Below are 23,023 nucleotides of genomic sequence, written 5' to 3' on the forward strand. Positions count from 1 at the left end.
AAAAACTAAGAATACTTTAATTTTTGAATCACAAAGAAACGCTTGCCAGAGTGGCCTTTTAAAAATCTAAATCTGGTGCCATTCCCCTGCACAGTGCACAGCTCCCTCCTCCGCCCTCCGAATCAGGCCCACGGTCCTTACGTCTTGGATTCTGACGGCTCTCTTGGCTTTGGCCTCACCATGGCACACTCATGCCCTCACTGTGTTCAATTTCTTTCTGTTCCTCAAGGCCTCTGTCTCTCTCTTCCGGGCCCTGGCACACGCCACTGCTTCCTCTACCTTGGTCACTCCTCCCAACTGTCCACTGGCCAAATCCTCCCCCTCCTTCTGGTCTCTGCTTTAGTGCCTTCCTAGCCCCCTAGGCTGCATTAGCCGCTCCTCCTCTGGGTGCCTGACCCCCCCCCCCAACCCGCGTAACCCTGTAATAGTTGCCTGGTCAGACCCTGCGCTCCCCACCGCCGCATTCATCACTTCATCCTCAGGACCATCTAAAAGGCAGCAGCACGCAGGCAGAGCTCAGGGGATGCCGGCTGAATGAAGGGGTCCAGTGAGAGGCGGGCCCCTCAACACCTCAGTGCCTACCCTCTGCCCAGTCATGGAGGCTGTATCTCATCCATTCCTACATCTCCAGGGCCTGGCACAGGGACTAGCACACAGCAGATGCTCAAGAAATGTTTGCTGCACTAAGGGGAGTGGATATGCAGGAGAAAGGAGAAAACTCAGCTTTCTGGATAGATCTTCAGACCTCTACTCTGTCAGCTGTTCACACACCCACACACCTGCATACCATGCCATCCTCCTCAATGGAGACCCACCCACGTCACAAGTGCCACTGGGAGGTGTCCTGTCCCTTTTAATTAAAACTCAAGACAGGTGGCCTCCTCCCTACTCATTCCTCTCTCTCCAGGTCATTTCTGAAGACTGAGAATCAGCAGGACAGCTGAGAAGGAGTTGTGGATGCGGAGAAATCGCTGGGTTTGCATCTCTGCCTTCCAACCCTCCTCCCACATTACACAGTCTTCTTGTAGGTGACCAGGCCCAGGGGCAGTAGGGCCAGGGGCCTGGAGGTCTCGCAACCAGGAGGCTGGGGGCTGGGGCCAGGGCTGTCCCTGGCTTACTGTTTTTATTTCCTCAAGTCTCCTTTTCTTTTCCACTCCTTCACCAAAGGCCCAGTTTTAGGGGATCCCCTTCCTCCTCAGGTGGGGAAGGCAAAGTGCCTGGTGCAGGTCCATCACCCGCAGTCATGGAGGCAGGAAGGTCTCTGAAGGTCCTGGGAGCCACATCAAAAGAGACGCTCCCGGGCCTGGTCCCTGGGGTGGGATTGAGGGTAGAGAGAGGCTGCTAGCAAATTCCCCTTTCTCCTTCAGGCTGAGCTTCCTCCGAAGACGAAGGTGAGGGGTGACTGTGTTGGAGGAGCTTGTCACCTGGCGGGAAGCAAACCTGGTATGTACTTGCCTAAGTCCACTTCTGGGCAGACTGTGATGAAAAACATCCCGGATGCACAAGCCAAGCAGAGGCACAACAGGGCTGGGAGAGAGGCAAACGTTCCAGGAAGGCCTCCTGGAGGGGACTGCAACTTCCACATTTTAGCAAGATTTGGAAAACAGACAGCACTCAAACCACTGGAATTGTGTGTGTGTGTCTGTGTGTGTATTTCAGATGAAGGGGTGTGTGTGTTCTTTGTGGAGGAAGGGAAACCCCCTGACCAGCAATGAGGCTGTGGAATCTTCTCTGAGTGTCTTTTATCCCCGCAGCACTGGCAGGAATAGTGGACTACACCACAGGGGCCTGGGTGGCTGCTGCAGAGGCTGTTTCCATCACCTCTCCCCAGCCCAGGGCCTCTACTCTCCCTGCCAAGCAACAGGGGTAGTAGCAATCCATACAGAGGAGTGGGTGGGGGACCCGTGAGCCAGTCTCCAAGGACGCAGTTCATTAGGACGCATCCTCTGTTGCCATGGAGATTCCCGGCCCACAGAGCCTGGCTAATAGTTCCTAAATTCACTCAGGCCTCGAGCACAATTAGACAAGATGAATTTTCGAGTTGGAGCATAATGAGACCCGGACGTCCGGAAAGCATATGGCAGCCTCCCAGGGGACGGCAGAGCCCCGGGAGAGCACACTGCTGCCACAAGTTCACCAGGCCACCGCCTCTCTTGGGCGGGAGGTCTGGGAGGCACTGGGGAGCACTTCCCCTCCTTTAGAATTCTTCAGCAGCACAGCCTCTGTCTGAGCAGTGCTGGGGGAACGGGAGAAAGGAAAAATAAGCTCTCCATATCTGTCCCAGGCCCTTCTAGGGAGAGGGCTAGGAGGCTTTTTCCTGCATCCTCTGATAAATTTGCCAACAAATGCATCTCACATGGCTGAAGCTATGCTTCACGCACAGAATAGATCCTCCTATCCATGCAAAAACACAAATATGTCATTCAAAAATTTCTACTTGAACATACACAGGGCCAGACACAAGAAACACACCATGCGGTTTGCAGCATCGCACGCTCCTTCCCACTCAGGGCATGGGGCTTGCCCTCTGGCAGGGGAGACGGCACGTTCAACTAGAACCATCTCAACATGGCAGTGACATGAGAAGGATGGAGTTAGGAGTGAGGAGAGATCAGAGAAGGCTCCCTGGAAGAGGTGGCATTTTGGCTGGGCCTTGAAAGCAGGGATCAAGAGACCTTTTGAGCAGAGAGGGAGCAGAAAAGCACAAGTTGAGTTTGGGGGCAGCCAGCGGACCAGTGTGGCTGGAGGGCAGGGTCTGGGCAGGGGCCAAGGAGGTAAATGGTGGCTCTAGAGGGAAGGCACTGAATGCTCAGCTAAGTAGCCCAGGCAGGGGGAAGCCAAAGAATACTGCCACCCAGGTGGGCAATGGAGTCCAGGCTGATAAGACCCCAACCCCACACTCCCTTAATCCAGGGCATTCCCAAGCCCAGTTTGGGCCTGAACCCAGGACAGGCTCCCAGTGCGGCAGCCCCAGCTCCCATCCCCACCAGCTTCCCTCAATCAGTGTCACCCTTCCAGGCCTCCAGGAGCTCCGGTCAGAATCGAAACTCTCCTCTGACAGGCTCCTGCACAAAGCCCCCAGTGTTCTAAACACAGACCAGCCTCTTGGTGCCCAGTACAGAGAGGGTCAGGGAGAGGGGAGAGTTAAGGTTTGCTGTAGGATTAAAAGTAGGGAGGAAGGAGCTGGGGAGAGAAGACAGCAGCAAAGAGGGGCAACTTGGGCCTGGCGGGCTCTGGGGAGGAACGCTTACCAGGGACTTGCCTCTCTAGGGCACCAAGCTCCTCCTGGCTTCTTGAAGGTCCATGCTTTCTTAGAAGGCAGGTCTACTCTCTTGAGAAAACTGGATTACCATCTTTGGATCAATTTTTTCTCCCAGGAGTTTGCTACTAGCAAAAATCACTGACCCCGCATGATAGAGAAGCAGAGATGGCAAAACCTCCTGTTTGTTCTCTCTCATTTTCTCCTCCTCCCATCCCCACCCCCAATCTCTCTCTGGCCAGGAACCCAGCTCAGTTCCCCGGAAACCAGGATACCCCAATTTTCCAGCCGGCTGCTGCCCCTCTTCTCCTGGGGTTGCCTACAGAGCCTGAGGCACTGAACTGCAGCCTCTGTGGGATCTGATTTTCCAAATCCAAAAACGCTCTCAGAGCCAAGTCTGTGGAACAAGGGAGATGGTCTGGTTTGAGGGGGGCTGGATCTGGGACACAGAACTGCTGACCAGAGAAGACTCCTTCCTCCTGGGTTTCCCGGGAGCCCCTGGACCCCCACTGACTTCTACCTCTCAGGCACCTCCACAGGTTCATCAACCTCCAAAACATGACCCCGAGTCCTGTTTCCTCTCCAGCCCTCACTGTTCCTTTCGGCCAGCTCAGGCCTCGTGCTTGGACTATCACAATGGCCCCCAACGGGTCTGCTGCCCTTGAGCCCACCAAGCGCAATGGGTCTAACTGTGCGGTCCCCCAGCAGAGGAACAGGGACAGAGCGAGAGCCCAGATGGAATGTTGGCCCGTGCCCACTCTCTGCCCTGGTTCACCTCAGTAACTCTGGCGAAGCCTCTGTGTTCCATAGCAACGGAAGGGCTTTTTGTGTTTTGTTTTTTGTTTTTTTTTTAATGGGAGGGAAACAATTTAGGGAGAAGCCATTGGTTAAATGAAATGCTTTTGAGGCACTAATGAGCCAGGCAGTTAAGGGCATGGGCCCTGGGGTGCATCAAGGATGGGACAGAACCTTGGCTCCATCTCGGTTTACCAGTTGTGTGACCGTGGACATGTTACTTAACTCCTTCGAGCCTCAGTATTCTCATCCACAAAATGGACATAACAGTAGCACCTTCCCTCTCCCGTCCCTGCGGCTCACAGGCTGTTGAAAGGATGATAGTAAGATGCGTGTAAAACAGCACAGTCCCTGGAACATGGTCAGCACTAAGTAAACATTTATCATTAGCATTTTGTTACTGGTGAGTTCCAGTCCTACAGCGCCGCCCTCCTTGCCGCTCAAACCCAGGCCAGCCCAGAACAGATGTGCTCAGCAGCCAGCAAAGCGGCAGCACCGCTTCCCTCCGTCGTTTCTCCTTGACCCAGGAAGGCAGGGCCTCTTAATTGCTCTTTGGTTTTACTCAATTTGAAACAAGCAGGACACCAGTTCCCCACAGGGAAAAAATAAATATACTAATGAGGCTAGAGATGACGGAGGCTGGCAGGGGAGGGCAGCCCCTGAGGACTTCTGCCGGCCCTGCAGAAGGGTGCGGCCCAGCGTTGAGCATCCTCAAGAGGGGAGGAGGGATGGGAGGCTCTGGCTGCGCTGCACAGGCCCCAGATCAGGGCCAGGCTGGCTCAGGTAACCCACAGAACGGGGTGTGGGAAGCCCACTGCGGGGATGCCCACGGATTCACGATCCAGCTCTTCTCCGGGGAGCTCCGGGACCACCCTGGCTGTCATCTTCCTCTCCTCCTATTCAGTCACCAAGGCCTGGAGAGTCCTCTTCCCGGGCCCACTGTCTCGGCCCTGGTTCAGACACTCACCGGCTCCCAGTCTCCAGCCTGTCCCTCTCCTGCCCGTCCTCCCCTGAGGGGTCACTCTCGCTTAGTCAGTTGACAAACATGAGCGAGCAGGAAGCCCGTGCCAGCCTGGCGGAGGCAGGAGGACTCCGAGGGACCCAGGCCCAGGTTCCCCCTCCTTTCTGACCTCTCCCCTCGTGCTCCCCCAGACAAAAGCCTCACAGCTGTGCCCTGAGTGGGAGGCAGCCCCCTCCTCGGAGCCTGGGAGCTCTCTGTTCTCTCAGCCAGAAAGATCTTCCCAGATTCCACGTGCCTCCTCCCTCCCCTCGTTCCACCCTGGGCCCCCCGACATCCCCTTTTCAGAGCTGCTCTGTCTAAAGCAGCCCCTCCCATCGCTCTGCCCTCTGACCCCATTGCATTTTTCTTCAGAGCATTTACCACCACCTGACACCTAGTGTTTATGTATTTGTGTTCTGTCCTGTCTCCCCACCCTCCAGGGCCAGTCCCCTGAGGGCAGGGACTTTTTCTGTTTCGTTCACCTGTGTGGATGTGTGCCATCGTCTAGAACGGTGGCTGGCACAGTACGTGCTTAATGATGTTTATTGTCGTGGAATCTAATGACTGGATCACATCCATTTCCCACGTACAACGCATGCGTAACTCACCCTGGCCTCCACCTTTACCTCCCCTCTGGCTACTCCCCGAGTGCACTCCCCACCTTCCCAGCTCCTGACCCTCTATGCTCAGACCTCCCCGGACAACCTGGAAGCTCCAGAACATTTCAGGAGTGACCCTGCCCTTGTCTTTACTCATCTGTGCCTTCCCTCCTCCACCCTTTCCCAAATCCTACTCACCCTTCAAAGTCAGACTCAAATACCACCTCCCCTCGGAAGCCTTGTCCAGTCTCCCAGGGCACAGAACTGTGGCCTTCAGGACCTGTGTTCAGTGCTACTTCAAACACTCCATCAGTATCTGTGTCTGCCTCCCAGGCAGAATTCAACTTCCTTAAAGGTCAGGGAGACTGGTCTCTTCTGTGTGTCCCCTGAGGCCACACAGTCCCTGGCATGGAACAGGTGCTTAGTGGATGGTAGTTTGTATTAAGATTCAGATTGTTCTAATGCTAAGACCTGTTATTAACGGTTACCTCTTACAAGGTCCACCACAGGAGACAGAACAGCAAGCCAGCCCTGGAGCTGAGAACAGAAGCCCAGCCCCAGGGGCCAAACTGAGGGCAGGGATCCAGGTTCCCTGAGTGTGGACAGCAGATGATCTGAGGTTGGCCATGAGGCTTGGGCGTGGAGCCACAGACTTCCACATCTGAATACAAGGCTGATCCCACTGTCAGGGAGAAGTGCTGCCTGCCAACTCCCAAGGGATGGAAACCGACACCCCCGTCCCCTTCCTGGGAGGAAATCCGGCCAGCATTCTCAGGGACATGGGACAGCAGGGTTCAGCTGAAGGAGGAAGGAGGGAAGGGGCCACAGGGTGGGCCTGGGTCGCAGAGCACCCCCTCCGGCTTGACCCCACACGCCACAGCTGAGGCTGCCAGTGGCACTGGCCACTCAATCCTTCTCCTGGTCAGTTCTCTGGCCTTGAACACTGCATGGCTAGGACTTTTGCCTGGTACAATGCTCCCTACATCCCTTCCTACCCCTTCACTGCTTCAGAGCAAACCCACTCCACAGCTCATCTGACTCTCCAAACACTATCAAGGGGCAAACAGAACTGGACTGATACCCCAGAGAGGTTAAGCAACTTGCCCAAGGTCACAAAGCATGTTAGAAACAAAGCCCAGAATAGAAACTAGGCTGAGATTTCAATTGTCATTTGGAGTCACCAGGAAAGCATGTGCTGAAAGGCTTTCCTGGGGCTGGAGGCAGGAGGTTGAGAGGGCTTTGTCGCCTCCAGAAATCCTACTCCCCTTTATTCTGCAAGTACACAGGCTCTGTCTGGCTTCAAACCCAAAGAAATCTCTGCTCACTGGCTCTCAGACTCAGGAAGCAGCCCATTCCCTGTGGCTTCTTTCCTGGAAGATGCATTCAATAAACAGAGCTCCTTTCTCATCTTCCTGCATAAATATTTCAGGAGACTAAGAAACAAACAGATCTGTGTTTGATCTGCTGGCCACTCAGAAAGGAGGGCTCCTCTATCCCAGGCAGGACCCTCGCCCCCTCCCCAGGCACTGCAGCGTCCACCAGGCCGTGGGAAATACAAGACGGCAGAGAGAGCCACTTTCCTACAGCAGCTCCTCACCTGGGTTGGGGAACCTGGTGGGAGCAGGAGAGCAGAGCCCAGTTTTACCAGAAGGGCCCCTCCCCTCACCACTTGCCATTCCTAGAAATGGAGAACATGGTCTGCCAAGAGTCTGTTGTTCTTGGGGACACTTCAGTCGCTGCGGCCCAAGAGCACACAGCAGGGGACAGGGGGTTCCGCACACACAGGCACCACCTACGGGGAAGGGGGCGCAGAGCCTCCCAGAACAGGTGGACCACAGTCTGGCTGGAGACCTCGGCAACTTATCGGGCCAGTTCCCCCAAGCCTCCTCAAACAATCCTCTTATTTATCCATTCAAACGCTCATGGAGCACATTATTCTTGGACCCGGAACATTCAGCGGCTCCCCACTGCAGACAGGACTCTGACTTCTCAGACTGTCACCTCCTGGGCTTCCCAACCTTGCCCCACCCCAGCCTCCCAACCACATCTCTCCCTGCCCAAGTCATACTCCGCGCTCCAGTTAGCCTGGTTCCTTTCCCCCACGAATCTTTCCCTCTCCTAAATGCTGTTCTATCTTTGCCTTTTCTCCTATCTTTCTTTTCTCTTGCCCTTCTCAGGATGGTACATGCGCCACCTCCTCCATGAAGCCTTCCTTGACCACCCCACCCCACAGGGATCCTGCCTCTCCCCTTAGCTCCTTCGTGGTTCGCTGCCACCACTGCCTCCCCGGGGACTGCTCCTGTGACACTCTCATGTGCGAGGGCTTATCGTTCCAACTGAGTTACAAGCATCTAGAGAGCCAGGCTCTAGCTCTTGTTTCAGCCGAGTGTCTGAGGATGAGGGCTGCGTCTGGACTGGGCTGCTCCAGAAAGAAACTCAGCTCTGAGGAAATTTTGATGCCCAGGCCCTACCTCCCAGAGATTCAGATTCTGTTGTTCCGGGGGGTGGGGGTGGGTGCAGGGAGGACCAACTACATAATCTGCAGGGCTGCTTGATCAAAAATTATGAAGAATTTCAGGACAGTGTCAGCAGAGTACTAAACCAAGCATCGCACAGGTCACACACCTGTGACACTGACCCTGAGCACAAGCAGATAAACCTCCCCAGGTGGTCTGCAGCCAGCATTAGAATCACCGCTAATGGCAGCGAGGAGTCACTGAAGATTCGGCGCCTCTGAGCTCCCAAAACAGTGCACGCATCTGCGTCTCCTTCACCTCTGCAAGCCTGGGCTGCCTGGGGCACAAGCAAATATTTGTAGAGTGAATGAATACATGAATGGATGGAGAGATATGGAGCTGGAACCAGAAAGCTGAGAAGAATCTTTTTTCCATTAAAAATGTATTCAGTTATTAATATTTATTATTAATAGATAAATAGAATAATTATTCCTTTATATAAAACCAAACATTAATGTTTTAATATTCCTATATTAAAATAGATCCAACATGCCTATAGAGCACAAGTCTTAAGAGTTCAGCTTGCAAAATTTTTACACAGGTACACATTCACCTAACCACCATCATTCCAGAAGGTTCTCTCGTGCGCTATCCCAGTGAATACTACACCCCCAACCCCCAACCAGGTCACCACTGAAAACTGGAAAGAATTTTCATCAAAGAAGGACTCTGGCTGAAGGGGGCAGAATCAGCACAGGGGAGGGTGTATTAAAGAGATGTGGAAGCGGCTGACTCATAAATTCCCTTCTTGTGTGTGGAGGGCTGACGTTTACACCAAATGGGAGGGGGTAGGCACAAAGGTTCAGACAGGCTGAGCGACTTAAGGCTCAAAGGCACAGGGCAAGCCAGGGGCAGAGCTGGGACTCGAACTCTGGTCCTCAACCTCCAAGTTTCATAAACCCTCAGCAGTCTGGAGTGAACGTGTGTGCGTGTGTGCGTGTGTGTGTGTGCGTGTGCGTGTGCGTGTGTGTGCTGGAGGACGCAGCTCAGAAGGAGACTCTGGCTGTAGGGTCTGGGAGAGCTGGGGGAGGGTAGCTGGGCAGCAACAGGGCATAAGCACATCTGTAAGCTCACTCCTGCACCCAGCCTCGAACCAGGTGATACTATCCTAAGCTAGTTGGGAAAACTGAGTCCCAACCAGAGGGGATCAACCCAAGATCACACAGCCACATGGTGTCAGAGCTGGAGTTTAAGCAGGGGGCTCCAAAATCCCATTCCAGGAGTCTTCTCACCAGGCCATAAGCAAGTCTTCCTAGAAGGAGACTTAGGGCTTCTCTGCCCCCTCCCCGCACCCTGTCTTCTCAAGCCCAGATTCAACCTTTCTGGCAGCCCGAGGCAGATGAGAAAGGCCAGTACCATGCAGTGGTCCCAGCCAGGGGTATCTCCTTGGGGGAGAGAGGGGCACGTGCTGTGCTCACCCAGGCATGGGAAGATGCCAGCAGGAAATCTGGGCTGGGGGCCCCGAACCCACACTCCTACCTCATGATACGTGGGCTTTGTCAATGTCCACTCGCTGCTCTGTCTCCAGGGCAACATGGGTTGGGGTGGACCATCTAAAGTGCAAGTCAGGGCTTCCCTGGTGGTGCAGTGGTTAAGAATCTGCCTGCCAAAGGAGGGGACACAGGTTCGAGCCCTGGTCCGGGAAGATCCCACATGCCGCGGAGCAACTAAGCGTGTGCACCACAACTACTGAGCCTGTGCTCTAGAGCCCGTGAGCCACAACTACTGAGCCCGTGTGCCACAACTACTGAAGCTCATGCGCCTAGAGCCCGTGCTCCTCAACAAGAGAAGCCACCGCACTGCAACAAAGAGTACCCTGCTCGCCACAACTAGAGAAAGCCCGCGTGCAGCAACGAAGACCCAGTGTAGACAAAAATAAATAAATAAATATATTAAAAAATAAAGTGCAAGTCGGACCACATCACTCTTCTGCTTAAAACCCCTTGGGGGCTCCTGGCACCACCAGGGGTGAAGTTCACGCTCATTGGTTGGGCAGCCCTGGCTCCCCAGCTCCTGCCTGCCTCCCAGCCTGTTCGTCACTTGCCGTCCTACCCTTTCCACCCAGCAACATCCAACTCGCCTCTCTCCTGGAATAAGCCAGACCTGCGCCCCCCTCCATGCCTTTGTTTATGCCAGCCCTCTACCTGGAATGCCTTCCCCTCCCTTCATCCACCTCTGCCTACTCATCCTTGACGGCTGACATGAGATCTCTTCCTCCAGAAAGCGTCCTTGGCCCCCCACCCTGTCCCCATGGCTTCAGAGTTCTGTGCTCACATCTCCACTCCCCCACTCACTGGCCTCCCTTCCCCACATCCCCGCGGCCGTGTGTCCTTCTGAGCCACCATCTCCTCCACGAGACTGCGCTCCCCCAAGGAGGGGGCAGCCTGGGTTCATCCCTACATGCTCAGTGCCACGTGCTTTGGGCCTGGCACACAAGTGCTCAGCAAAAGTTTTCTGAATGAATCTAAGGCCTCATTTGATTTTCGTGAGGGTGAGGGGTGGGGAGGGTGGTCGGTGCTCAGGGAGCAGGGCGGCCAGGGTGCAGAGGTGCGCAGAACAAGGCTGGTCATCCTCTCCACGTCTGTTCCCTGGGCAAAACAGCTCTCCCCTCCTGTCTCACCTTCCGCCTCAGGAGCCTCTCCTGAGTCTCATTGCTTAGGGTCTTGCTATCAGCAAGCTAAGGCATCATCCCTCCCAGGGGAATTTATATTTTAATAACATCTAGAAGGCCCCAAGGAACTGAATTCTATAGTGGCTTCTGGGCATGGTGACTGGGAGGGTATTCTTTAAAAAGCAACCACACAGCAAGATCAGCCGTCCACTGCCAGGCCAGCGCGCTGCTAAGTTTCTGCATGTCCGTGGGGCTATGTAATCAGACGTACCAGGCTCAGGTCCCAGCTCATCCTTCCCCACTGTGTGTGCCAGGGTGAGTGCTGCCCTCTCGGAGGCTCAGTCTCCCCACCTGTAAGGTGGGAATGACAGCAGAGTGCGGGGGACCGTGCGATAATGGATGTGCACTGGCCGGTGGTGGGGGCAGGTTCGGCAGAGCAGTGTGATTCCTGCTGCTGTTCTAAAGCAAAGGCCCACAGAGCGTGCGGCTCCCACGGCCACCCCCCAGCACCCGGGCCCCCCCGGGGCCTGCAGAGGCGAGGCTTTGTTTGTGGCTCCTGAGCCCCCCTCTCCTTCCCTCCGCCCACTCTCCCTTCCTCCCTCCCTCCATCCCTCCAAGCCAGAGTTCCAGGGAAAACTTTGTCTGGAGACTTCTCAAGCCAGTGATAAGGCCTGGCCAGAGGAAAGCTCTTAGCAACCCAGACTCCCAACCCAGAGGCCCTTCTAATGGTTTCAGAGAAACAAAGGAGGGAAAGATTGCCTGCAGCTCTGCGTGCCAGGTGGGCCGGCTTCCAGGAGGGAGAGTGAGGTTCACGGGCCGCCTGTGGAGGCCAAGGTGGCGGCCTGGCATGTAGGACACATGGGCCACCAGATCCGGGTAATCACAGCCCCACGGCCGAGCAGAAAGAGCCTCAGAAGCCGTTCCTTCTGCCTTTGCCATGGCCTGACCAGGCCCTGGGGCGGGCTGCTCCTGGCTGGTCACTTGGGGAGCCAGTCCTCTTCATTTGGGTGCCCACTGCCAGCTAGACTGAGTTCTGAAAGTCTACTTTCTGGAACTTTCTCCCACCCCCACTTCTGAATCAGTCCTTGGCCTGGTTTCTGGTAGAAGCCTAGAAAAACCCACTAAACTGAAGTTCATCCAACCCAAACCTGCCACTAGGCAGGAGGGAGCCCCAGTTCCTGCTCAGCCACTGGTGCCCCTTTGAGTAAACCTTCTGGGGCCTCAGTTTCCTCCTCTGCGAAATGAGGGAGCCCATTACATCTCTTTAGAGTCCTTTCCAGTTCTAGCAGTCTGTACATCTCTAGGAGTAAGGACTTAGCCCAAGCAGCAACATCCAGGGAATGGTCTAGGCTTGTTTCAAATCCTGCCCAACCTCGCCCCTTTACACCAGGTACCCCATGGTCTATATCACACCTTTTCTACCCTGCACAGCCCTTTGATGAACACTGTGAAAGGTACTAAAAAGAATCAGATGTAATCTCTGGCCTCAGCAAGCTCGTAATTAAGGAGTCAAGGTTCATGCTCATAAAGCAATCAGCAAACAACGTAACACCTTGGGCTTTTATTTGTATCTGGTGTAGTAGAGACTGGGTGCTACAGGAGTTCTCGGGACAGAGAAATTAACACGGATGCAGACCCCGAAAAGGCCAGTTTAACAGGACAACTCAGGCCCTGAAATAGCCTCAGTGCATAACAGCTTGAGTGTGTCCTCAGATATCATAATGATTAACGCAGGAAGGTAGACCCCTGGGCTTTAGAGGACAGATGTGTGATAATAAAAAGTTATCAGATGGCTGCTCAGGTACACAGAAATCCCCTTTCCCAGAATTCCAAATTTCCCGGAATCCCAAATTTCCCCATGCATTCCTGCAAACTGATCCTTCACCCGGAGGTCGGCAGGGCAGGCAGAAACAGCATTATCTTTAGGAAGTTAAACAAAAAACCTCAAGAATTAAATCGTTTTGTCCCCATCCACCAACACCTTTCTTTTCATCAGCTGTTCCGTGTCTTAGAAATTCCACCAGATCCCAGATCATAAAGCTGTTAGTTCTGAAATCACACTTAAGGTGTTTAAACGGTTCGCTGTAAATGCTTCAAGCTACTGGAGCATATTCCTTTCCATAAACCTAAAGGAAAAGCAAGTCTGAGCCCCAAAGGCATAAGGATGCATCTGGAGCAAAGGTCAAGGTCCCTTGCCACGGGGCACAGGATGGGATCTCTCTGCCCAGAGACCCAGGCAGGACTGTGCTCTGGGACCCATCCTCCCCAGCCTTCCACAGGGAGCTGGGGCTTGCAGGGAGCCAGGATGATACACATCAAGGTTCGGATGCTTTATTTGGCTCACTTTTCAAATGAAAGCAGGACGCCCAATTTTTACTGCCAGATTATTTATCCCAAGCATATTAAAACAGCCAAAATAGAATAGGAAGAGAGAAAAACAACTTTTTATCTGCACCCAACTAGCCTGACGGAGTAGAAAACAGATAGAGGCTGTTTGGAAGAGATGAACTCCTCTTTTTCATACCAACAGTGTATGAATCAATTCTGAAGTCAGGACTACAGCGCAGGAAAAGTGGGTTAGCTATTGGATGGAACTGCCAAACTCTGAAGGCCATGAAACGCTGGTGATGGGAGGGGGCGGGAGGGAGCGCGAATGAGACATGACAATAACCATCCCCTTCCATGACATCTACGACTGCCTTACTTACACATTACAGCACCCTAGTAAGGTTGAGTCCTAACTCCATTTTCAAAGATGAGAAAACAGAGGCTCAGAGATGTTGAGGGACTAGCCCAAGGTCACAAGGTAAGAAAAAGTGGCAAGAGCAAGGCTTGGATCTTCTGCCTCCGGGCCCCCTGCTCTGGTCCCATGTTTTGGGGTCATTCCAGCCTGATGGAATGGCAAGCCAGAAGGCCCGGGAGGTGGGCTCAGGCCCTCCCCAGCTTTGAGACCCTAGTAAGTTACCTCACTGCCCTCTCTGGGCCTGTTTCTGCTACTATGGAAATGGGAACAGTAATAGCACAGACCTCAGAGGTAATCAGGAAGATTAAAAGAGTAAATACATATGAAACACTTTTTATGTGCCTGGCATAAACTAAGCACCCTCGAAGGGTTAGCTACGTTTGTTGTTGTGTTTATTTCACCGTCAGCTCCTTGAAAGCAGGGACTTAACACCTGGTGAAAGGCTCCAAACAGCCTACTAAGAAATTAGTATTTATTACGATTAGGAGTCATTCTCATATTCCTAGAAAGCGTGGAGTTCACGACGGCAGAGGGCTGGACCAGACGACCTCAGACGGCTCTACAGTTAAGCCCTGAGCGTGGGGGCTTCTTCCCAGGGATTAGCGTGAGCACCACCCAGAATGAGCCTCCCCACATTCCCATCTGCGGGCAGCCAGAGCCTCCCACAGTGTCACCATCTGTCTCATTCAGGGGCCAGTAAATTTAAGCCTGTGAAAAATGTCACCTTCTCTGAGCTCGGGCAGGGCAGAAACCAAAATGCAGACACCCAACAGACTTCCAACATTAAAAATTCTGCATCTGTCCCTATGGTTTTACTGTAAAGACCAAGGCCTAATCCAGATAAGCAGAAAGGTTTAAAAAAACAAAATCAGTCATAATTGGGCCCAGTAAAAATGGAAGGTAGAAATTTTCCTGCCAGAGCAAAGTTTCCTTTCGGGAAAAAAAAAAAAAAAAAAAAGACCCCTCCCCAGAGCTGCCTGCGAGCCAGGAGGGCCCCTGCCCTCCCTTACGCAGCCCGGGGAGGGCAGCAGAAGGCTGGGCAACGGCATGTGGCACTTCCACACCCCTCAGGTCAGTTTAAGAAGTGGCCCAGTGACAAGCCATCTTCCAGCTGCGGGGAGGAGGAAGGAAAGAGTGCCAGAGTCAGGAGGCCCAGGTCTGGACCCATCTCTGTTCTGCCTCACTGGGCGAGCTCTTGCAGCTTCCTTGGCCTCTCTGTGCCTGATTCCTCATCTGTAAAGCGGAAATAACAGTAATCTACGCCATGAAGTCTCTTTGATGATGAAATGGGCCAATACCTGGGCTTAGCCCTCACCAATGCCTGGCATGCAGGAAGTGATCCTGGAGAGTTGTTTTTGACTCCAGACGTCTGCTCATTCTGCCCTGTTCCCTCTGCCTGTTATCCTCTCCTCAGCTTCCCCCATTTCACCTGCCACCTCCTACTCATCCTTCGTGATTCAGCTAACAGTCACTTCTGAGCCCCCTGATTAGGTCAGGCCCCCTGCTATTATTCCCAGAGGTCCCTGTACTGCTCATTTCATAACCCCCAGGACACTCACTGTCAGCATTTGTTTAATTTTCTGTCTTCCCGGTGTTAATAGCTAACGCTAACTGCCAGGCGTGTGGTAAGTGCTTCACACAGATCAGCTCATTTAATCTTTACAATCATCCTTTTAAGTACTACTATTATCAATCCCAATTAAAGGATGGGGAAACAGATGTTCAGAGAGGTTAGGCAACCTGCCCAAGAACACACTGCAAGTAAATGATACAGTGCCATCTGTCTGACTCGAAAGCTGGCCTTCTTAGGCACCCCCTGGGAATCAAGGGCCATCTCAAGAGAAGGCTGCTTCTGGTAAGGGCTGCAGGCCTGGTCCACAGACCTGCGTTCCCTGGACAAAGCTAGCTTCACGGGAATGAAGAAGGCCCTGCCTCTGCCCCACCTTGTTCTGCCGCTGTGCTGGCCGCCCTACCTATAAGCAGCCTTATCTAATGCCGGATACCACGTGCAGGATGTCTTCCTTACCCAGCACCATTCCCCCAGTCATTCACATTGTTCCCAGCTCCAGCAAAGGCCACAGGAAAGTCTAAGCATGATACACCCACGAGCGTCACCCTCAAGGCGAGCACACCTCCATGGCAGGGCCACAGACACACAGACAGGGGCCCTACGCTTTGGGGGTAGGGGCTGCAGAATATGACAGAGCCCCAGCAGGAGAGGCCTGGAGGTCAGAGGAATGTGTGCTCTGGAGTCAGACAGCCCAGGTATAGATCCCTGCTCCCCCACCCGCTAAACCTGCAACCCTGAGCAATTCACCTACTCTCACTGAGCCTCAGTTTCCTCCTCTGGAAAATGGGATCATCCAATAATAGAATCACTCATGGTGAACAGAGTAAATGCAATCATGCCCGCCCAATGCCTGCTTAATAACTGTTATTCTCATCTTCACAGGATGTGGACCATTACATGATCAGATTGAGAAGGTTCTGGCTCAAAGTCAGAAGGTCTGGGTGTGCATCCCGGCTCTGACCCACATTAGCTCTGTGACTAGGGTGTGGCCATCCCTCTACTCAGAGACTCTGTTTATTTATCTGTAAATAGGAGGAACCCTCCCCACCACGGGACGGGCGTAGGGATTCACTGCAGTAACCCATGTGTGTGTTCTGTAAACAGGACAGTCGTGAGCAAACCTGGGCGCCTCCCATCGCTGTGTTAATTAATTAGAAGGAGGGTGCCAGCCAGAAACCAATTACCAAGTCCCTCCAGGGGCCTCTGCGGGGGTGGGGGTGGCAGGGGGGAGGGAGAGAGGAAGGGTGAGTGGCAGTTCCACCCCCAATCCCCCCCTCACCTCCCACCCTACTTGTGCCTCCTTCGCAGCTGGTCCCACACTCCAGGCCCACAAAGGAGAGGCTCATTCTAAACAGCTTCTTTTCATGTGGAAGCCACCGGATTTGCATCTGTCCTTCCCTGGCAGGGCCTGCTCCCAGCCAGCTGCTCCGAGCTTCCCAGGCTGCAGGCGGCTCGGGGCTGGGGCCTGAACCTGCGGGGTACAGGGGCAGGGAAAGAACGAGCTGATCAGAAGAGGGAAGGAGAGGGGGCTGGGCACAGAGGGAATATGCACATTCCCTCATCTCCTGGACACCAGACAAATTCTGTGGCCAGCTATCCAAATCAGAATCTGGGCTGCCCCGGTGCCAGGAGCCGGCGGCAGCTGAGGCCATGTCTGCTCCAGGCTGGCCAACCCGGGAAAGAAGTGGAAAAACTCACTCCATCGCTGAGCTGCCAGGGTCTGATGCTGCCAGGCCATTGGTCCAGCCAGTGTCCGTACACTCAAACTGGCCGAGCCCATGTCTGTGCTGACTCCACAGGCTTGGCCGGCTGTGGGGTGATTCTGGGGCCCTGGGGAGCCTCACAACCCTTCCCAGATGCCTCTAGGCGCTGCCATAGATGCCAAGGTGGCAATACCCCCAGCCGAGAGAACACAGGGCCTCCGGGCACACTGAGGAAGGGAGTAACTCGCCAGGGCTTTTCTGGAGAGTGAGGGAGAGACAGCAGAGAAGGAAAGGGCCTGTATTTACGAAGCACTTACAGCATGCAGCCAAGACCAGCCTCTCCCAGCTTGTGTCCACTGGACCTTGACACTCCTAACCCAGGACGCTGAGATACCTCCTTCCACATCCATCTCCTCAAAGAGCCTGGACAGCAGGGGCTGTGGCTATGCACTCTGTGACCCTAATGCCTAACACAGGGCCTGGCCCAGAGCGGGAGCTCAGAGGGTGCTGGCTGAACGAATGAGTGAATGTTAGCTAGATACCTTCTGCGTGAGGATGGTAGCGATCTGGAAAAAGCCCCGCGAGGAAGGAGGAGGTATGGTGAGTGCATGGAGTGTACAGGAGGCAGAATCCCCACACTACCCCTACGTGTCTGGGAGCTGGGTCTGTGCTGGTACCTCTCAGCCTTTTAACTGAGGTTCTCTCATCTCTTCTCGCAGTAAGAGCCAGACAGGAAAATGGTGCTGGGAAGTGGGATATCTGGGGGTCCAGGTATCCTAGGTAGACTGCATCTGGGTCCATGAGTTGAAGCAGAAGGGCTTGTAACCCCCTTCCCTATCCTGACCCTGAGCTCCCTCACACCCGGACCCAAAAAAGGGAAAGGGAAACCCAGACACTAGCAGTCCAGGCTGGGGCGATGCAGGGGGGCAAAAACACCTGCCCCTGCTCCGGCTTCCTGAAGTCCCCCCTCACCGGGCAGCCAGGAGGAAAGAGCACTGATCAGGAGTCAGGAGGACCCAGGTTCCAGCCCCTCCAGCCTCAAACTTGCTTGAGCGGCTTTAGGCAAATCACAGTTCTGTTCCCTGAGCCTAAGTTCCCTCATTTGTCAGGGGAGAGAACTGGATGATTAAACTGCTTGAACATTCTGTTCTCCTATAAGCTGCTCCACAGGGGCCCTAGAGACATGTGATCTTTGCCAAACAATTAACTGTTATTAGCTACCTGGGCAGGACAACACCGTCCTATCACATTCAGCAGGAGCCAGGGGCTCCCACCAGCGAGCTGAGCTCTGCTGGAACAGGGGCAGGAGAGGAAGGCTGACCTGCAGAAAGAAGGGCCAGGGCGCGGCTGACAATACTGCTTGTGGACCTGGAATCGACTGCTTAGAGGGGGATGCTGGCATCCAGTGTCCTCTCTTTGCCCACATTCCTTCTCCTAAGTCCTTCCTAGGTGCAGCAGGCATTCCTGCTGCCCAGGGTACTTTGTTCTTGGTCCCCTGGCCCCCTGAGCTAGCCTGGGGAACTTGGAAAGCACTGAGCTCAGCAGCACCTAACTTAACAAGGCACACCTGGGAACAAGGCTACCCAGTCACTAGAAGCCACCACCTTGCTTACCTAGAAGCCACATCTCTGGTCACATCACAGACAAAAGCCAAGAAATCACTCCAAAGGACCCCTGAGCAGCGAAAAGGAGGTGGTAAGGCCTACGTTACAGCTCACAGGCTTTTCTTACAGCCTATTGACTAGTACTCTACACACATTTCTAATATAGTTTGTTCTGTTTTTCCAGGTGAGTGCAATTTAGAAACAGATATTTAGACACAGAGAAGCACTGCTAAGTGTTAAGTCAGGTATATGACTGAAATGGAATAGAGACAGAAAAATTATAAGAATCAGGCACAAGGATTTGAAGAATAAAATCATCTGGAATAAAATCATCTTGTTACTGGGAGGGCCGCCTTCACTCCCTCACCCTTGACTTGCCCTATGGAAGGACACTGGACCAAAACTGGGAGGAGGCTGGGCCTTGACCTCCTGTGGATATCTGCAGGCTGGGAAGCTGCATCTGGTCCTTCCCTCTCCTCTCTAGTTTTTCTTCCTTTCTTCTCCTCCTCATTATATAAAGAAACGAAGGCAGCTTACTAAAATATACACAATAAAATAGAGTTTAAAACATCATAACCAGGAAAAATGTCATCAGGCTAGAAGGTCACAATTCAAAATCTGCATGGCTCCGAGTCTCTAGTGTGTTAGGGCAGGAGCCCCTCCAGAAAACCCCCAGGTTTTATATGCAGCCTCACCAGCTGTACCCCACAATGAAGGGGGCTAGTTGTATGTATGAGAGGGAGGGTGGCAAACGGAAAACAGAGCCCCTCTGCCCCAAGGAAGTGCTACTGAGGATCCAGCAACTGACCATCTGGTTTCCTCTTCTCCACTTCCCAGGCTCTCTGAGCTAACAAGATTGTCTCCTACAATACAATCCACACCTAACCCTGGCCCTGAGGATCTGCCCTGCGGGGGGTCTGACACAAAGGCTCAAAGCAAGGGTCCAAGGGGCAGGAAGCTGGGGCTTGCCCAAAACGGGTGACTCTGCCTAGAGGCAGCAAGAGCCAGGGCCTCACCCTCTAATCCATTCCCTCCCCAGCCTACCACCCCACTAAGCAGTGATGCCACCTCCCAGACTCCTGTTAGGGTTCTTCTTGTAACCAGACCAACTCCAGAGAAAAAAGAGCTTCCTGGTCTCCATCAGAGCTGACTTCCTTGCCAGAGTTGAAGCTGTCCCAAAGCCCCGCAGAAGGTGGAACCAATTCCTGCATTTCACAGATGGGAAAACAGAGGCCTAGAGATGGAAGTGACTGGTCCAAGGTCACACGGCCTGTTAGTGGCTGATTTAGGACTACAGGCAAGGCCTTCAGACTCCCAGAGCACTATGGTTTCTTCTCAAACTCAGAGAGGAGCCTTTACCAGCAGGCTTTTAGGCTTTTAGGCCTGCCCCCAGGCCTCTCCCCTGTAGCCCTCTTGCTCCTCCAGCCCTCCCTAGTCTGTGAAGGGCTGGCAAAGGAAGAGAAGACAGGGTTAAGGTGGGGGTTTTATTTAATCCTCTGAGCTGGCTTAAACTGATACCACATTGGTTAGAACAGGAAGAGAGAGACAGAGGGATTTGGTGGGGGATGGGGTGGAAGGGGGTGCATTAGTGAATAATCACTGGATACCAAGAGGCCAGGCCTGCCAATAGGTTTAACAGACAGGTACTCACCTTCATGGACTCCCCACCCCAGGGCCCAGGCCTCCAAGCAGTGCCCTTCTACCACTGGAATCACCCAGTCTCCAAGGTGCAGGGCAATGGAAAGATCACAGGCCATAGATCAGGATAGGCCTGAGGGCAAACCCCAGCTCTGCCACTTACTCACTGTGTGACCTCAGCCAAGTTACTTTACCTCTCTGAGCCTCAGCTTCTTCCTCTGTTAAAGGGGCCTGAACACACCTTCCTTGCAGGCCTCCTGGGAAGGAAGGCTGCCTGAGCTCACATACTTAAAGAGACACAGGGGAGGCATCTAGTCAAATCTCAGTGCTGTTATTACAAATCTCACATCCTTTATCTCTCATCCAGGCCCATCCATTACTCTTCTACTCCAACCTGCTTACGTCTTTGACATTAATAACCTTAATGACAATAATCCTTCCCAGACAAACAGCATTTGTATCATTTCAAATCACTAAGCATCCTGCACCCTGTGGGTCACAGCAGCCCTGCCAGTAGTAGCCAGAGCTAAGGTAGCCCCTCAGCCCCCAAGTTCATCTTCCCACAATGTTTCCAAGTCCTGATTTCGGAATTGAGCCCAAAGGCCCTGAATGAACACGCTGTCTTATGGCAGATCTCAGGGGGGCATGGGTAGCCCCTGGCCTATCAGATGGAGCCAGAATCACCTCTCCCATCACTTCCATGGTTGACCCGCCATCCGGCCCACTGCTCTGACCACAAACAAGCGGCCCTTCCCACTTTGGCCTCCACCTCTCCAATTCTGAGAGCCAGCGGGGCAGCTGGTGGAGTCTGGCCTTGGGTACATGGCTCCACAAACCCAAGGCCAAGCCCAGGCTGTGATCTCCTTACCCTGACAGAGCTGTCTGAAAAGTGTCACAATCACACCCTTGATTTTATTGGCTCTTCAACTGCGCGTCGCCACCCCCAGGGTCCATATTATCATCCTGATCCTCACATTCCACAGGAGGAAACTGAGGGCCAAAGCAGAAGGGCCCAGCCAAGGTCACCCAGGGGATTTGGGATAGTGATGGAGAGGGAACTCAGGTCTCCTAAACCCTGGACACTTTCCACTATCCAGGTCTGCTTCCCACTTAACTCTTTCTTCCCCACAGCAGGGAAGCTCCCAGTCTCTCCAGTAAACCTGGGCACCTATGACAAGGTCCAAGAACTCTCCTCCAACATGGGAGCTGCCACTGTGCGCTGCTGCCTTCCTCGCCACAGTCCCTCCCCATATCTTCCAGCCGGCCACGGCAGAACCTTTCCCATGCCGGGTAGCAACTCCCAGGACTGGGGAGAACCTTCTCCACAGGCTGCCTTTGGAGTGGGGCCAGAGTTCCTGGGATGGGCGGCAGAAGCCGGCAGGTGGGGTGGGCTTTCACCTCGGCTGGCTTCCTCAGGGCGGCAAGCCCATTCCCACACCCACTGCCCAGCTCCAGTCCCTGCCAGCGACGCTCGCTGCGGCCCGCACCAACGGGGACCCCACGGAGCTGCCCCACACTGCTCTCCAGGGGTTAAAAATGCAGCATCCTAAACAAGGGTTAAAAATGCAGTCCTGGGGTTGAGCCGGTGCGAGGGATCCTGTCCAAACCAAGGCGGCTGCCAAAGCGGCATCCTCCCCCTTCCCTCTGCGGTCCTCGGGGGGCCGGAGCGACTCGGGCGACTGGGGGAGCAAGAGAAGCGCACGCAGCACCTTCCCGACACCAGTGCCCCCTCCCCACGCCCACACCCCCGCGCTCCCCGCAACCCAGGCCTGGAGCTGCAAGCGCCTGCTGGTGCCGGGCGCGGCGGGCGAGGGGCGCTTACCTTTGTGACAGTCATGCAGAAACTCCGGGGCGGTGCGGGGGCGCGGGCGCGGCGTGCGGGGGCGGCGGCCGGGGTCGGCGGCGGGCCCCGGGAGGCGGCGGGAAGGGGGTCCGGCGCGGCTCGAGCGCTTCCCGCGCCCCGCGGGAGGCTCAGCCGAGCCTGGGGGCAGCACTTCGGGCGGGCAGCGCGCAGGGACCGCTCGTCGGCGCTCGCCCGCCGCTCGTCGCTGATGTCAGCCCCGAATGTGCATTTATAATAGATGAGCCTCCTTCGCCGCAGGAAGGCGAGGCAGGAAGAAAGGGAGCGAGGGAGAGGGCCCGGGCTGGGGGGCGGGGGTAGGAAGAGGGGCCGGGAACTCGCTACAAAGGAGGAGGCGGAAGGAGAAGGAGGAGGAAGCGCACGCCCGCCCGCCGCCGTGCCCCGCGCCTCGGGGCTCGGTCGCGGGCCGCCGGGCACCGCAGCTGGCGAAGCCGGGGGCCGGCGCCCAGGCCCGCGGCCTTAACCCCTTCAGGCCCACGGCCGCCACGCGGCTGGGCAAGGCTGGGTCCTGGCACCTGCTGGGTGGGGGGTGGGCAGCGACCCGGGCTCTCGGTGCCCTGTTGGCCCCGGGACGCTGGTGAAGTCACACCCTAGACGGCCGAGGCGCCTCTTGGGCTGAGAAGAGCGCCGGGCTCGCCCCCTGGAGGTTCGCAAAGTCGGCCAGGAGTGCCGCGCTGCTGGCGGCGAGGGGCGTGGCACCGCCCGCGCGGAGCTCGGCCCGCACCCCTGCCTCGCGCAGACCTCGACCCGAGGGGCGTGGGATGGGAGGCGCCAGCACTGGTCCGAGTCTCATTCCCGCAGCGAGGCGGTGGTCCAGAGGGCCTCGTAGCCAGTTTTACAGAGGAGGAAACTGAGGGGCAGGGTGGAAAGTGACTTGGACAACGGCACGCAGCCAGGCGGGCGTTTCTCCAGGAGCCCGCTCTTTCCTTGTCGCCGCAAGCTCTGTACCGAACCCCCTGTGATAAAAGCTACGTTCTAGAGAGAGGACGGGCCCTGCCCCGTGTGTGTCTGTACGACCCCTGGGTGCGGCGCGGCTTTGGGGGAACACAGGTGCGTCCTCTGTGGCGAACTAATCCTGACCTGGGTCACACCATATCCTGGAAATGCTTCAGGGACTTGAGGGA

General features: G+C 54.9%; 1 protein-coding gene across 1 annotated transcript in view; it reads right to left on the reverse strand.

The window, feature by feature from the left end:
- Positions 1 to 22,582, reverse strand: part of CORO2B (coronin 2B) — a 139,797-nt gene extending 117,215 nt beyond the window's left edge. The window contains exon 1 of the mRNA XM_004276238.3: positions 21,861 to 22,582. Coding sequence (XP_004276286.2) covers positions 21,861 to 21,875 — 15 coding nt within the window. The 5' untranslated portion in view covers positions 21,876 to 22,582. The remainder of the gene's footprint in view (positions 1 to 21,860) is intronic.
- Between the last annotated feature and the right edge of the window lie 441 nt (positions 22,583 to 23,023).

The sequence above is a fragment of the Orcinus orca genome, chromosome 2 (assembly GCF_937001465.1).
Source record: "Orcinus orca chromosome 2, mOrcOrc1.1, whole genome shotgun sequence".
Taxonomy (NCBI): domain Eukaryota; kingdom Metazoa; phylum Chordata; class Mammalia; order Artiodactyla; family Delphinidae; genus Orcinus; species Orcinus orca.